At 46.2% G+C, this 15,622-nt stretch overlaps 1 protein-coding gene across 1 annotated transcript in view; it reads left to right on the forward strand.

Moving 5' to 3' along the window:
• Positions 1 to 11,713: 11,713 nt before the first annotated feature.
• Positions 11,714 to 15,622, forward strand: part of TEX10 (testis expressed 10) — a 266,061-nt gene continuing 262,152 nt past the window's right edge. Inside the window, exon 1 of the mRNA XM_063922654.1 lies at positions 11,714 to 12,062. Coding sequence (XP_063778724.1) covers positions 11,883 to 12,062 — 180 coding nt within the window. The 5' untranslated portion in view covers positions 11,714 to 11,882. The remainder of the gene's footprint in view (positions 12,063 to 15,622) is intronic.

Below are 15,622 nucleotides of genomic sequence, written 5' to 3' on the forward strand. Positions count from 1 at the left end.
GTATAAGACGAAACGCGTTGGGTTGTCTGTGTTGTGAAGCTATCTCCAAACCAACTATAAGGAGAAGGAGGAGATTGTTGTGATCCTTCAACATTTGTATTCAGCGCTAAGAGTCATACATCTTAAAGTGTGGAATAATATATCTCCTCTGTATTAATTTGAATATGTTTTTAATAAATGTTTTATGATGGAACATGTTATAATTTTTTTTTAAAGTATTAACCAATTAGGGGTTGGAATAGTGGGAGTTGATGCGACCCCCTGGCGCCAATTCTTCTATTGTTGTATATATATATATATATATATATATATGCGTATGTGTGTATCTATCTATGTGGATGTGTGTGGGGGGGGGATAATTTGTATAAATGGCACTTCTGTGGGCATTATATGTAACCGGCACTATTACAGGGGCTATTATGTGTATAACCGGCACTACTACAGGGGCTATTATGTGTATAAGCGGCACTACTACAGGGGCTATTATGTATATAAGTGGCACCACTACAGGGGTTATTATGCGTAAAACCGGCACTACTACAGGGGCTATCATGTGTATAACCATCACTACTACAGGGTCTATTATGTGTATAAGCGGCACTACTACAGGGGCTATGTGTATAAGCGGTGCTACTACAGGAGCTATTATGTGTATAAGTGGTGCTATTACAGTAGTTATTATGTGTATAAACAGCACTACTATGCGTGGGGTAATGTGAATAGGATTGTGCTACTGTGTGGCGTAATTTGAAATGAGGGTACTAGTGTGTGGCCACACCCCTTCCTTGTGAGACCACACCCTTTTTTAACTGCACACTGTACCTTTATAAAATATGGGAGGGCGGAAATGTATAGTTTGCTGGGGGGTGCTGAACACCCTAGCACCTGCCCTGAGTATAATGTAATGTGGTTAAGGCACTGTAGTTAAATCTTTAAGATTTTTATTGGATCCAGCTCGAAAAAAAGTGAATGAGGCAACGTAGTAGGACTTTGCTACTTCTAGAAATTTTGGACCACTTAGTATTAAAGTAGGTTTACACTCTAATCATTGGCAGCAGCACTGTGTGTTTGGGCACCCCACAATTTGTGCTACCCTAACTCATTTCCCTACAATGATGGTGGGCCGGGCTGTTGGTTCTGAAACCAGGTTCTAGGGTGTTCGGCGCCCCTCCTGCAAACTATGAAAACTTGCACCCTCCCATACTTTACAAAGGGACAGTGCAGGCACTGAAAAAGGGGTGTGGTCTCACAAGGAAGAGGCGGGGTCACAAAATAGACATAATTTACACCACTTATACACATAATACACACAGTAGTGTCCCCGCTTATATACATAATGCCCCCAGTAGTGGTTCCGCATATACATAATGCTCCCAGTAATGGCGGCGTATAAACACATAATGCCCCCACTAGTGGCGCCGCTTATACACATAATGCACCAAGTAGTGCCACAGCTTATACATAATGCCCCCAGTAAACCCAGAGTTTTACCCATGCAGTGAACACAGAGGGTAAGTGTATCTGCCCTTAAGTGTCTTGCTCTTAGCTGATAAGAGTGGAACCCGGTGTGGTCTCCTGCTGCTGTAACCAAACTACTGTACTTCATGGTGAAACATCCTGCCACTATTGCACCACATGATTATTTAAGCTAATGTGGCATTCTTACTTGAATCAGTCTGCCCATTTTCCTCTGACCTCTCTCATTTTACCACAGAACTGCCACCCATTAGATGATTTGGTTTGCTCACTATTATTAATATATTTAAAAAAAATTAGAGACTGTTGTACATGAAAATTCCAAGAAACCAGCAATGTCTGAGATACTAAACCAACCCTCCTGCATCATATACAACCCTGTCTCGCACTAACAATCACTCAGTGTTAAAGTGTTCATTTTGGAGTTTAGTTTGAACAACTCTTGCCGACTCTCCTCTCTTAAGACCCAATTCTTTACCAAACCCAGCCAAATCTCATCCTAACCCTCTGTTCCACTCTTCGTCTACCCCATCTGTCACCCTTGTCTGCTCCTCCCCTTTAGAATGTAAGCTCTCACGAGTAGGGCCCTCTTCACTCATGTGCTTATCCTTTTCTTACTTTAATAATCCTCAACTGCCCCAAATCCAGCCGTTTTCGGCCTCCCTGAGTCTTATCTCAGTGTTATCTGCTGATGTAGTTATGTTCAGTTATCCTGTACTTGTCCTATATTGTCTTCAACCGTAAGTCACTGTTTTCCTGTTTTGATTATTTGCTTATGTACTCTGTAATTGGGCGCTGTGGAACCCTTGTGGCACCATATACAGTAAATAAAGGATAATAATAATAATAACTGAACATTTTGAACATTTCTGAAATATATTTTGCAGAGTTGCTACCACACCATCAGCAGATTAGATATTTACACCTTGAGTTTAGAACATGGGATCCCTGGGCTATCAGGTTCACTATCCACATGGACAGCTAATGGGAATAGTAACCTGTGGCGAGCAGAGCCCCCTTGCCTGAAGGGTGGCGAGCAAAGCAAGCCTGTGAGGGTGAACTTTTTAATGTTCTGAACAAGTTTAGTGATATTCTGAAGCAGTTTACCTATTATAATACAGGTGGTTCCATGTTCTGAATTTGAACCGATATTTACATTAATGAACAGGTGTACCTAATACAGTCCTAGGTCCTCTGCTTTTCTCAATCTATACCACATCTTGACAAACTAATCAGCTCTTTTGGATTTCAGTATCATCTGCATGTGGATGATACTCAAATCTACCTATCCTCCCCTGATTTGTCATCATCTGTATTGATACATGTCACTGAATGTCTTTCTGCCTTTTCCACTTGGATGTCATCTCACCACCTCAAACTTAATATTTCCAAAACAGAACTAATTCTATTTCCACCAACCAATAGTAGTTACCAACCTGATATAATAGAGAACACAACAATCAATCCTACCACACAAACTCGCTGTCTAGGTGTCAGCCTTGACTCTGAACTGTCCTTTGTTACCCACATTCAAGCGGTCTCTAAAACTTGCTACATGCATTAAAAAAACATATCCAAAATATTACCATAAATTACACAAGATACTGCAAAAATGCTAATCCAAGCTCTAATTATCTCCCGCATTGATTATTGCAATAGTCTTCTTACTGGTCTTCCCAAAAAGACTCTCACCCCTACAATCCATTCTGAATGCAGCTGCGAGGCTAATCTTCCTTGCTAGACGTTCCTTGTCTGCGGATCTGCTCTGTCAGTCTCTCCATTGGGTGCCTGAATGCTACCATATTCAATATAAAATACTTTTACTCACACACAGGGCCATTAACCAAACTACACCAACGTACATCTCTTTGCTTATTTCAAAACATCTCTGAACCCGACCTCTTCACTCTTCACAAGATCTTCGTCTCTCATACACACTCATTGGGGGTAATTCCAAGTTGATCGCAGCAGGAATTTTGTTAGCAGTTGGGCAAAACCATGTGCACTGCAGGGGAGGCAGATATAACATGTGCATAAAGAATTAGGTTTGGGTGGGTTATTTTGTTTCTGTGCAGGGTAAACACTGGCTGCTTTATTTTTACACTGCAAATTAGATTGCAGATTGAGCACACCACACCCAAATCTAACTCTCTCTGCACATGTTAAATCTGCCTCCCCTGCAGTGCACATGGTTTTGCCCAACTGCTAACAAAATTCCTGCTGCGATCAACTTGGAATTACCCCCATTATTCACTACCATTCATGATTGCAGGACTTTCTTCGAGCTGCACCCACTCTGTGGAATGCCCTCCCACGCACATTAAGACTCTCTTCTAGTCTCCAAACATTCAAGCGTTCCCTGAAAACTCACCTCTCAAATTCCAGACCCACCCACATAACCTTCATAAGCTTTCCTATCCAATTACATTCCCACTGTAGAGTGCACTCATATCCTCACATAGTTTCCCATTCTTCACTTTCCCATCCTCCTGACCCTAGGCCAACATTGCTGTGTAACCATATCATACAACCCACCAATTACCTTTGCAATCTGGTGGACCATTATGCAATAGATAACACCTATCCTTGTGTATCAATGCCTACCTCCTTATAGATTGTAAGCTTGCAAGCAGGGCCTTCCTACCTCTATGACTGTTATTACCAGTCTTTTTTTTTTCCAGTTTCCAATTGTTCTATGTAATCACTGCACTGGCTGCAGGGGGGACCACACAGCACACATTTTTTAAAATACTTACCCTCTGGAGTCCCACCTTGCAGCAGCAGTGCTGCAGAACTCACTAGGGAAAATTGCGCATTTACCCGTAGTCATGCCCCATTTCCTCATGAGTACCGGTTTCTAGCAAGACGTTGGAGGGTGTGCACATGGGCCTTCTACTATCTGAAGTAACCCCGGTCAGTGACTGGTGGTGTGATGAGGCAAAGTTTTTCCTGTCAAACTCTAGTAAACTGTAAGCCAGAGTTTTGACTATATTAAGTATATGAAAAGTACAGTATATTACAAATATCTTTTTTATATTATTCTTCCATTTTTAAAGTCAAAACTCTGGAGCGATATACACTGCTGCACCTGTGTATAATGCCCTCATGAACCCTTGGGCTCATATATTGTGTGTAAATTAGTGATGTGCACCGGAAATTTTTCGGGTTTTGTGTTTTGGTTTTTGGTTCGGTTCCGCGGCCGTGTTTTGGGTTCGGACGCGTTTTGGCAAAACCTCACCGAAATTTTTTTGTCGGATTCGGGTGTGTTTTGGATTCTGGTGTTTTTTTCAAAAAACCCTAAAAAACAGCTTAAATCATAGAATTGGGGGGTCATTTTGATCCCATAGTATTATTAACCTCAATAACCATAATTTCCACTCATTTTCAGTCTATTCTGAACACCTCACATCTCACAATATTATTTTTAGTCCTAAAATTTGCACCGAGGTCGCTGGATGGCTAAGCTAAGCGACCCAAGTGGCCGACACAAACACCTGGCCCATCTAGGAGTGGCACTGCAGTGTCAGACAGGATGGCCCTTCAAAAAAATACTCCCCAAACAGCACATGATGCAAAGAAAAAAAGAGGCGCAATGAGGTAGCTGTGTGACTAAGATAAGCGACCCTAGTGGCCGACACAAACACCTGGCCCATCTAGGAGTGGCACTGCAGTGTCACGCAGGATGGCCCTTCAAATAAATACTCCCCAAACAGCACATGATGCAAAGAAAAAAAGAGGCGCAATGAGGTAGCTGTGTGACTAAGATAAGCGACCCAAGTGGCCGACACAAACATCTGGCCCATCTAGGAGTGGCACTGCAGTGTCAGACAGGATGGCTCTTCAAAAAAATTGTCCCCAAACAGCACATGATGCAAAGAAAAAAAGAGGCGCAATGAGGTAGCTGTGTGACTAAGCTAAGCGACCCAAGTGGCCGACACAAACACCTGGCCCATCTAGGAGTGGCACTGCAGTGTCAGACAGGATGGCCCTTCAAAAAAATACTCCCCAAACAGCACATGATGCAAAGAAAAAAAAGAGGCGCACCAAGGTCGCTGTGTGACTAAGCTAAGCGACACAAGTGGCCGACACAAACACCTGGCCCATCTAGGAGTGGCACTGCAGTGTCACGCAGGATGGCCCTTCAAAAAAATACTCCCCAAACAGCACATGATGCAAAGAAAAAAAGAGGCGCAATGAGGTAGCTGTGTGACTAAGATAAGCGACCCAAGTGGCCGACACAAACATCTGGCCCATCTAGGAGTGGCACTGCAGTATCACGCAGGATGGCCCTTCAAAAAAATACTCCCCAAACAGCACATGATGCAAAGAAAAAAAGAGGCGCACCAAGGTCGCTGTGTGACTAAGCTAAGCGACACAAGTGGCCGACACAAACACCTGGCCCATCTAGCAGTGGCACTGCAGTGTCACGCAGGATGGCCCTTCAAAAAAATACTCCCCAAACAGCACATGATGCAAAGAAAAAAAGAGGCGCAATGAGGTAGCTGTGTGACTAAGATAAGCGACCCAAGTGGCCGACACAAACATCTGGCCCATCTAGGAGTGGCACTGCAGTGTCACGCAGGATGGCCCTTCAAAAAAATACTCCCCAAACAGCACATGATGCAAAGAAAAAAAGAGGCGCAATGAGGTAGCTGTGTGACTAAGATAAGCGACCCAAGTGGCCGACACAAACATCTGGCCCATCTAGGAGTGGCACTGCAGTGTCACGCAGGATGGCCCTTCAAAAAAAATACTCCCCAAACAGCACATGATGCAAAGAAAAATGAAAGAAAAAAGAGGTGCAAGATGGAATTGTCCTTGGGCCCTCCCACCCACCCTTATGTTGTATAAACAGGACATGCACACTTTAACGAACCCATCATTTCAGTGACAGGGTCTGCCACACGACTGTGACTGAAATGACTGGTTGGTTTGGGCCCCCACCAAAAAAGAAGCAATCAATCTCTCCTTGCACAAACTGGCTCTACAGAGGCAAGATGTCCACTTCCTCCTCATCGTCCGATTCATCACCCCTTTCACTGTGTACATCCCCCTCCTCACAGATTATTAATTCGTCCCCACTGGAATCCACCATCTCAGGTCCCTGTGTACTTTCTGGAGGCAATTGCTGCTGGTGAATGTCTCCACGGAGGAATTGATTATAATTCATTTTAATGAACATCATCTTCTCCACATTTTTTGGAAGTAACCTCGTACGCCGATTGCTGACAGGGTGAGCGGCTGCACTAAACACTCTTTCGGAGTACACACTGGAGGGAGGGCAACTTAGGTAGAATAAAGCCAGTTTGTGCAAGGGCCTCCAAATTGCCTCTTTTTCCTGCCAGTATACGTACGTACTGTCTGACGTGCCTACTTGGATGCGGTCACTCATATAATCCTCCACCATTCTTTCAATGGTGAGAGAATCATATGCAGTGACCGTAGACGACATGTCAGTAATCGTTGGCAGGTCCTTCAGTCCGGACCAGATGTCAGCACTCGCTCCAGACTGCCCTGCATCACCGCCAGCGGGTGGGCTCGGAATTCTTAGCCTTTTCCTCGCACCCCCAGTTGCGGGAGAATGTGAAGGAGGAGCTGTTGACGGGTCACGTTCCGCTTGACTTGACAATTTTCTCACCAGCAGGTCTTTGAACCCCTGCAGACTTGTGTCTGCCGGAAAGAGAGATACAACGTAGGTTTTAAATCTAGGATCGAGCACGGTGGCCAAAATGTAGTGCTCTGATTTCAACAGATTGACCACCCGTGAATCCTGGTTAAGCGAATGAAGGGCTCCATCCACAAGTCCCACATGCCTAGCGGAATCGCTCTGTTTTAGCTCCTCCTTCAATGTCTCCAGCTTCTTCTGCAAAAGCCTGATGAGGGGAATGACCTGACTCAGGCTGGCAGTGTCTGAACTGACTTCACGTGTGGCAAGTTCAAAGGGTTGCAGAACCTTGCACAACGTTGAAATCATTCTCCACTGCGCTTGAGACAGGTGCATTCCACCTCCTTTGCCTATATCGTGGCCAGATGTATAGGCTTGAATGGCCTTTTGCTGCTCATCCATCCTCTGAAGCATATAGAGGGTTGAATTCCACCTCGTTACCACCTCCTGCTTCAGATGATGGCAGGGCAGGTTCAGGTGTGTTTGGTGGTGCTCCAGTCTTCTGTACGCGGTGCCTGAACGCCGAAAGTGGCCCGCAATTTTTCCGGGCCACCGACAGCATCTCTTGCACGCCCCTGTCGTTTTTTAAATAATTCTGCACCACCAAATTCAAGGTATGTGCAAAACATGGGACGTGCTGGAATTTGCCCAGATGTAATGCACGCACAATATTGCTGGCGTTGTCCGATGTCACAAATCCCCAGAGAGTCCAATTGGGGTAAGCCATTCTGCGATGATCTTCCTCAGTTGCCGTAAGAGGTTTTCAGCTGTGTGCGTATTCTGGAAAGCGGTGATACAAAGCGTAGCCTGCCTAGGAACGATTTGGCGTTTGCGAGATACTGCTACTGGTGCCGCCGCTACTGTTCTTGCAGCGGGAGGCAATACATCTACCCAGTGGGCTGTCACAGTCATATAGTCCTGAGTCTGCCCTGCTCCACTTGTCCACATGTCCGTGGTTAAGTGGACATTGGGTACAACTGCATTTTTTAGGACACTGGTGAGTCTTTTTCTGAGGTCTGTGTACATTTTCGGTATCGCCTGCCTAGAGAAATGGAACCTAGATGGTATTTGGTACCGGGGACACAGTACCTCAATCAAGTCTATAGTTGGCTCTGAATTATCGATGGATACCGGAACCACGTTTCTCACCGCCCAGGCTGCCAAGGCCTCAGTTATCCGCTTTGCAGCAGGATGACTGCTGTGATATTTCATCTTCCTCGCAAAGGACTGTTGGACAGTCAATTGCTTACTGGAAGTAGTACAAGTGGTCTTCCGACTTCCCCTCTGGGATGACGATCGACTCCCAGCAGCAACAACAGCAGCGCCAGCAGCAGTAGGCGTTACATTCAAGGATGCATCGGAGGAATCCCAGGCAGGAGAGGACTCGTCAGACTTGCCAGTGACATGGCCTGCAGGACTATTGGCTTTCCTGGGTAAGGAGGAAATTGATACTGAGGGAGTTGGTGGTGTGGTTTGCAGGAGCTTGGTTACAAGAGGAAGGGATTTACTGGTCAGTGGACTGCTTCCGCTGTCGCCCAAAGTTTTTGAGCTTGTCACTGACTTATGATGAATGCGCTGCAGGTGACGTATAAGGGAGGATGTTCCGAGGTGGTTAACGTCCTTACCCCTACTTATTACAGCTTGACAAAGGCAACACACGGCTTGACACCTGTTGTCCGCATTTGTGTTGAAATAATTCCACACGAAGAGCTGATTTTTTTTGTATTTTGACCAGGCATGTCAATGGCCATATTCCTCCCACGGACAACAGGCGTCTCCCCGGGTGCCTGACTTAAACAAACCACCTCACCATCAGAATCCTCCTTGTCAATTGCCTCCCCAGCGCCAGCAACACCCATATCCTCATCCTGGTGTACTTCAACAGTGACATCTTCAATTTGACTATCAGGAACTGGACTGCGGGTGCTCCTTCCAGCACTTGCAGGGGGCGTGCAAATGGTGGAAGGCGCAAGCTCTTCCCGTCCAGTGTTGGGAAGGTCAGGCATCGCAACCGACACAATTGGACTCTCCTTGGGGATTTGTGATTTCGAAGAACGCACAGTTCTTTGCTGTGCTTTTGCCAGTTTAAGTCTTTTCTTTTTTCTAGCGAGAGGATGAGTGCTTCCATCCTCATGTGAAGCTGAACCACTAGCCATGAACATAGGCCAGGGCCTCAGCCGTTCCTTGCCACTCCGTGTCGTAAATGGCATATTGGCAAGTTTACGCTTCTCCTCAGACTCTTTTAATTTTGATTTTTGGGTCATTTTACTGATCTTTTGTGTTTTGGATTTTACATGCTCTGTACTATGACATTGGGCATCGGCCTTGGCAGACGACGTTGATGGCATTTCATCGTCTCGGCCATGACTAGTGGCAGCAGCTTCAGCACGAGGTGGAAGTGGATCTTGATCTTTCCCTATTTTTTTAACCTCCACATTTTTGTTCTCCATATTTTAATGCGCACAACTAAAAGGCACCACAGATATACAATGTAGATGGATGGATACTAGTATACTTATGGACGACGAGTGACGACACAGAGGTAGGTACAGCAGTGGCCTACCGTACTGCTATATACAGTATAATGGACCTGGTGGACACTGTCAGCAGACTGCGTTTATACTTAGTATAAAGAAAAAAAAGACACCACAGGTATACAATGTAGATGGATGGATACTTAGTATACTTATGGACGACGAGTGATGACACAGAGGTAGGTACAGCAGTGGCCTACCGTACTGCTATATACAGTATAATGGACCTGGTGGACACTGTCAGCAGACTGCGTTTATAGTATAAAGAAAAAAAGACACCACAGGTATACAATGTAGATGGATGGATACTTCGTATACTTATGGACGACGAGTGATGACACAGAGGTAGGTACAGCAGTGGCCTACCGTACTGCTATATACAGTATAATGGACCTGGTGGACACTGTCAGCAGACTGCGTTTATAGTATAAAGAAAAAAAGACAGCACAGGTATACAATGTAGATGGATGGATACTTCGTATACTTATGGACGACGAGTGACGACACAGAGGTAGGTACAGCAGTGGCCTACCGTACTGCTATATACAGTATAATGGACCTGGTGGACACTGTCAGCAGACTGCGTTTATAGTAAAAAAAAAAAAGACACCACAGGAGTGTTTTTCAGGCAGACAAACGTATACTGGTGGTCACTGTCAGCAAAACTGTGCACTGTACTCCTGCTATAGCTGCTCCCCAGTCCCTACAATTAAGCAGTGTGAGCACTCAGCACAGATATATCATGCAGCACTGCACACTGAGCACAGATATGGTATGAAGCGTTTTTTTCAGGCAGAGGGGGTCATTCCGAGTTGTTCGCTCGCAAGCGGATTTTAGCAGATTTGCTCATGCTAAGCCGCCGCCTACTGGGAGTGAATCTTAGCATCTTAAAATTGCGAACGATGTATTCGCAATATTGCGATTACACACCTCGTAGCAGTTTCTGAGTAGCTCCAGACTTACTCGGCATCTGCGATCATTTCAGTGCTTGTCGTTCCTGGTTTGACGTCACAAACACACCCAGCGTTCGCCCAGGCACTCCCCCGTTTCTCCGGCCACTCCTGCGTTTTTTCCGGAAACGGTAGCGTTTTTTCCCACACGCCCATAAAACGGCCTGTTTCCGCCCAGTAACACCCATTTCCTGTCAATCACATTACGATCGCCAGAACGAAGAAAAAGCCGTGAGTAAAAATCCTAACTGCATAGCAAATTTACTTGGCGCAGTGCGGACATTGCGCATGCGCATTAAGCGGAAAATCGCTGCGATGCGAAGATTTTTACCGTGCGAACAACTCGGAATGACCCCCAGAGAACGGATAAAAAACTGGTGGTCACTATTAGCAAAACTCTGCACTGTACTCCTCCTAACAGCTGCTCCCCAATCCTCCCCACAATAAGCTAAGCAATCAGATCAACTGTGTAGTATATAACTAGTATATAAACGGAGAGGACGCCAGCCACGTCCTCTCCCTATCAATCTCAATGCACGTGTGGAAAATGGCGGCGACGCGCGGCTGCTTATATAGAATCCGAATCTTGCGAGAATCCGACAGCGGGATGATGACGTTTGGGCGCGCTCGGGTTAGCCGAGCAAGGCGGGAGGATCAGAGTCTGCTCGGACCCGTGTAAAAAAGGTAAAGCTGGGTTCGGTTTTTCGGAAACCGAACCCGCTCATCACTAGTGTAAATCTGGCTCTGGTGCTAGCCAGTGCCTCCTCAGCTATTTACCTCACCGCACGTCCCTGGCCCCGGTATCACTGTTTCCAATTGTAAAGCGCAACGGAATTTGCTGAGCTATATAAGAAACTGGTAATAAATAAATAATTTAACATGGAGATTAGGAAAGCAATGCATTAGTGCAGTTACTGCCTTACACAATTCTGTTCTATAAATTTCCAGTATTGACTTCTGAACAGAAAATGTGACTGCATACTGTAGTATTGATCGGTTAATTTCAGAGACATTCCTTTCATTCACGGGTGGAAAATATAATCGGATTGCTGCTGAGTGCAAGCCGCAAAGCGCATTTTTCTGTTTATGTCTCACTGCACGTTCCGTAGATGGGTCCGGAAGTGCTTCGGCGGTAACCGGAAGTAGATGTCGCTGGTGCTGAGGAGCGGGTGAAGCTGCACGCTGGCTGTGTGACATGTCGGAGTGAGTGTCCCCGTCCTTAGCAGCATCTCGCACAGCGCCCTACCCGGCGTCGTGATGGCGAATAAGCGGAAGCGACAGGAGGATTTCCAGAAAGTGAAGTTGAAGGTTGGGAAGAAGAAGCCCAGGACGGACAATGTCACCGACACCAAGTGCAGGGTCCGGGCCATCCACCTGAGCGAGCAGCTGCGGGAAGAGCACTCCCTGCTCACCAGTAACAGGAAGCTGACCATCACGGTACTGACCTGTAGTAAGACCGGAGGCTGGCTGCTGTATCTGCATGCTCAGGGACAGATTTATTAAGCCTGGTGAAGTAATAAAGTGGAAGGTGATAAGGCACCAGCCAATCAGCTTCTAACTGCCATGTCATAGACTTGGTTTGCAAAATGACAGGAGCTCATTGGCTGGGGCTTTATCACCTTCCATTTTATCACTTCACCAGGCTTAATAAATCTGCCCCTCTGTTACATGTGGCCGGCGACATGGGCAATACTACTACAGCTGTATTAATGCCGCCACTGCGCCTGTTATTCATTCCTTGGGGCAAATGTATAAAGCCTGGAGAAGTGATAAAGCAGTGATATGTAGAAGGTGATAACGCACCAGCCAGTCAGCTCCTAAATGTCATTTTTCAAACCCGTAATGATTGGCTGGTGTGTTGTCACCTTCCACTTATCACTGCTTTATCACTTCTGCAGGCTTAATACCTCTGCCCCTTGTTACATACACACACTGCTGCTAAGCGATAGGGCTGGTTAGTGCCATTCGTGATGCTGTAGATCATCACCTCCTGTCAGCACTCCTGCGTTTCTCCCCTGTTCCCCTGTCTGAGTGGAAGTCACCAGGTGGCACTTACTCTTCTGCGCTCCTGGGCAGCTGCTCCCATTGTGTCATCTCCTACTTGTCCCTAAAGGGCGGCCGTAGTGATCTGTCACCTAAGCAGTTGCCCATGTACAGTACCTGCAGCTCTGTCTTCCCCCTGCACCCAAATTATCTGCAGGTTTCCGGGGAGAATCAGATGGCTCAGGGGTGCTGTGGCTGTTTGGGACATAAACCCCTTGGGCAACTGTTGGTATGGTTTTGGGCCAGGTAATCGCAGCTGTGAATAAAGTAATAGTCACAAACTACCTCTCAGCAAATTGCCATAATATACACATTGCTTCATTGTCCATCCCAAACATGTTATTGTTAATGACTTCAATAGAGCAATTTCTTGCCAAAAACTTATTCTGCCTGTTCCCTCATTAGTAACTGTGTAAATACTATTGTGCAACTTTAGTTTGTATCTTTTTTTTTCCCCCTGTCAATTTAGTGTGGGGGTCTACATACCTCCCAACATGACCCTCTCCAGGAAAGACACAAAATGCTCTGCTCCTGGACTTTCCTCTTGATTTACGATTGCCATCATCTGGGCTGAAACACCTTTCTTATCCATTAACCTGTTCAACACAGGTGCCGGCAATCATAAATTAAAGGGGGGTACTCACGGGAGAGATGTGTGCTGAGCGATCTTAACACAGACCACTCAGCACACATCTCTCACCCCGCTTAGCACAGCGCGATGTGCTGAGCGAGGGGGAAAGCCGACGGGGGGCCGCTCACTTCACACAACGGTGAAGTGAGCGATTCGCTAGATTGAGCCTGCATGCAGCTCAATCTAGCATCGGCGATAGCGATGTGCGGGGCCGCGCATCGCTGTCGGGCATACACACGGCAGATCCGTGCTTAAAATCTAAGCAATCTAGCAAGATTGCTTAGATTTTAAGCACGGATCTCTCCGTGTGTACCCCCTTAAGAGAAATGTCCAGGAGCAGAGCATTGTGTCCCTCCTGCAGAGGGTCCTGTTGGGAGGTATGGGGCTAGTTATTTCTGTGGGTGTTTTTCATCTTGTCCTTTGCTGTTTGAAATAAGGTGAGCTATTGCCTTGTACCATCTTTATTGAAATTCAGACTGGAGCAAATAATACTAGAAATTGGTGATGAATTGTTGGTGAAAAGTGTTATTTAATATGAAATCACTTGACTGAGCATACTCTTCAATAGTCCTCCTTCATATCACTCTACATCAGTTTTATGCTGCATTCTCTGCCTGATTTTTAAAACATAACAGTAGGAATGTACATCTCCTCTCATTAAGACTATTAAATCCACAATGGATAACCTAATTACTGTGACGTGCTATAAGAAGCAGTTTGTCAGTTTCCTTTTCTTTTGTTCATACTGTTAGAAGTATGTGATGTGACTATCATGACAGCATTCACCTGACACACAGTGTAGTAAGCAGAGTAACTTTGTAATGTTCCTCTAAGCTGTGTTTGTGTGTTTTTTTTTTTTTTTTGTTTAGTTTTTTTTTACACCCCTCACAAACACACACACACACTTCTGCTTTCAAATGATTCTGTGAACTGTGGCAGCCATACTGGGTGTGCTGGCTCCTCCCCTCTATGCCCCCTCCTACAGGCAGTTTGGAAAATAGTGCCCTCAGGAGAGGATGCACATCTCGCAGCTCCAGAGATTATTCTTCAATTTCTTTAAAAACTTTTATTATTTTCAGTGTGCTGTCTGGGCAGCAGCATACCTGCACCGTGGGAGTTAGGGTTGGGGACAGTAACCAGCCTTACGAGGTGCAGAGCCGCTTCCCCGCTGCAGGACCATCGTCCTGAGGGGTTTGTTCAGCGGGGCACTGCACCTTTGCGGTCAAAGCCGCAGCACGCTGCACACCCCTAACGCTGCCTGAAGGTGACATCAGTGGTGAGTACAAACCGGGGGCTCCGCTAGGGGGGGTCCCCCGGTTCAAAGTGCGGCTGACCACGTGCACGGCATACGGGATCCCCCCTGGGGGGGGGGTCCCGCTAGGATCCCCCACGTGTAAACTGGCACAAAACTGCTTGACTAGCACTCGTGTGATGTTTTAAGCTGTTAAGGAGATTTTGCCAGTATAAATAATATGTACATCTCTGGCTCCATTGGAGGCAGCGGAGCTTCCTCAGAGTGGGACTTGGGGCGTTTTGGTGCCTTCCTCTGCTTACAGCAGCCATCTACAGCACACACTCAGCGCTTACTGCCGCACAGACACGCTGGAAACTCGTACAGGGTGTAGCTAAGGGGGAGAGCCGCTTGTGTACACCATTCTGAGCCTCATTAGGACTGTATTTAGTAGTGTTTACTGTGATTTACAGAGCTGACAGTCTCACTGGGGCTGTGCAACTCGGGGTGTGCTGGTATCCCCTCTCTGTGTCTCCTCTCACATACAGTAGGGCAGGCTTACATTATAACTGTGTGTATGTTATTGTACTTACTGTGATATGGGTAAGCACAAGCTGTGCAGTGTATGTCACACCAAATTAGTGAAGAGGCTGGGGGAGGGGGTCCAGAGCCCCACTGGTTAGGGTCTCCCAGCTCCCTGCTAATGTGCAGAAGACTCACCTACTACAACAAGCTGTTGCAGATTTAGCTGCTAGGGCTGATGCACAGCCCCCCCTCTCTCATGCAGGTCCCCAGAAGCGTAGTTTACCTGCACTTCTGTCTGATACAGATGATGATGTACAAGATGATGGGGATGACCTGGATCCTGTTAGTGGGGATCCCGATTCTATTCAGGGTATTGAACCCCTCATTTTGGCTATAAGGGATGTGTTAAAGCTCCCCCTAGAGGACGCTGCTTCACAGCAGTCGTTTTTTTTTTTTTTTTTGTACAAAACAAGCCCAATGTCACTTTCCCTGATTCTCCAGAGTTAGATGACTTATTCAAACAGGCCTGGAAAAACCCAGACAAAAAATTCCAAGTGTCCAAAAAGT

This window comes from Pseudophryne corroboree, chromosome 5 (genome assembly GCF_028390025.1).
Source record: "Pseudophryne corroboree isolate aPseCor3 chromosome 5, aPseCor3.hap2, whole genome shotgun sequence".
NCBI lineage: Eukaryota > Metazoa > Chordata > Amphibia > Anura > Myobatrachidae > Pseudophryne > Pseudophryne corroboree.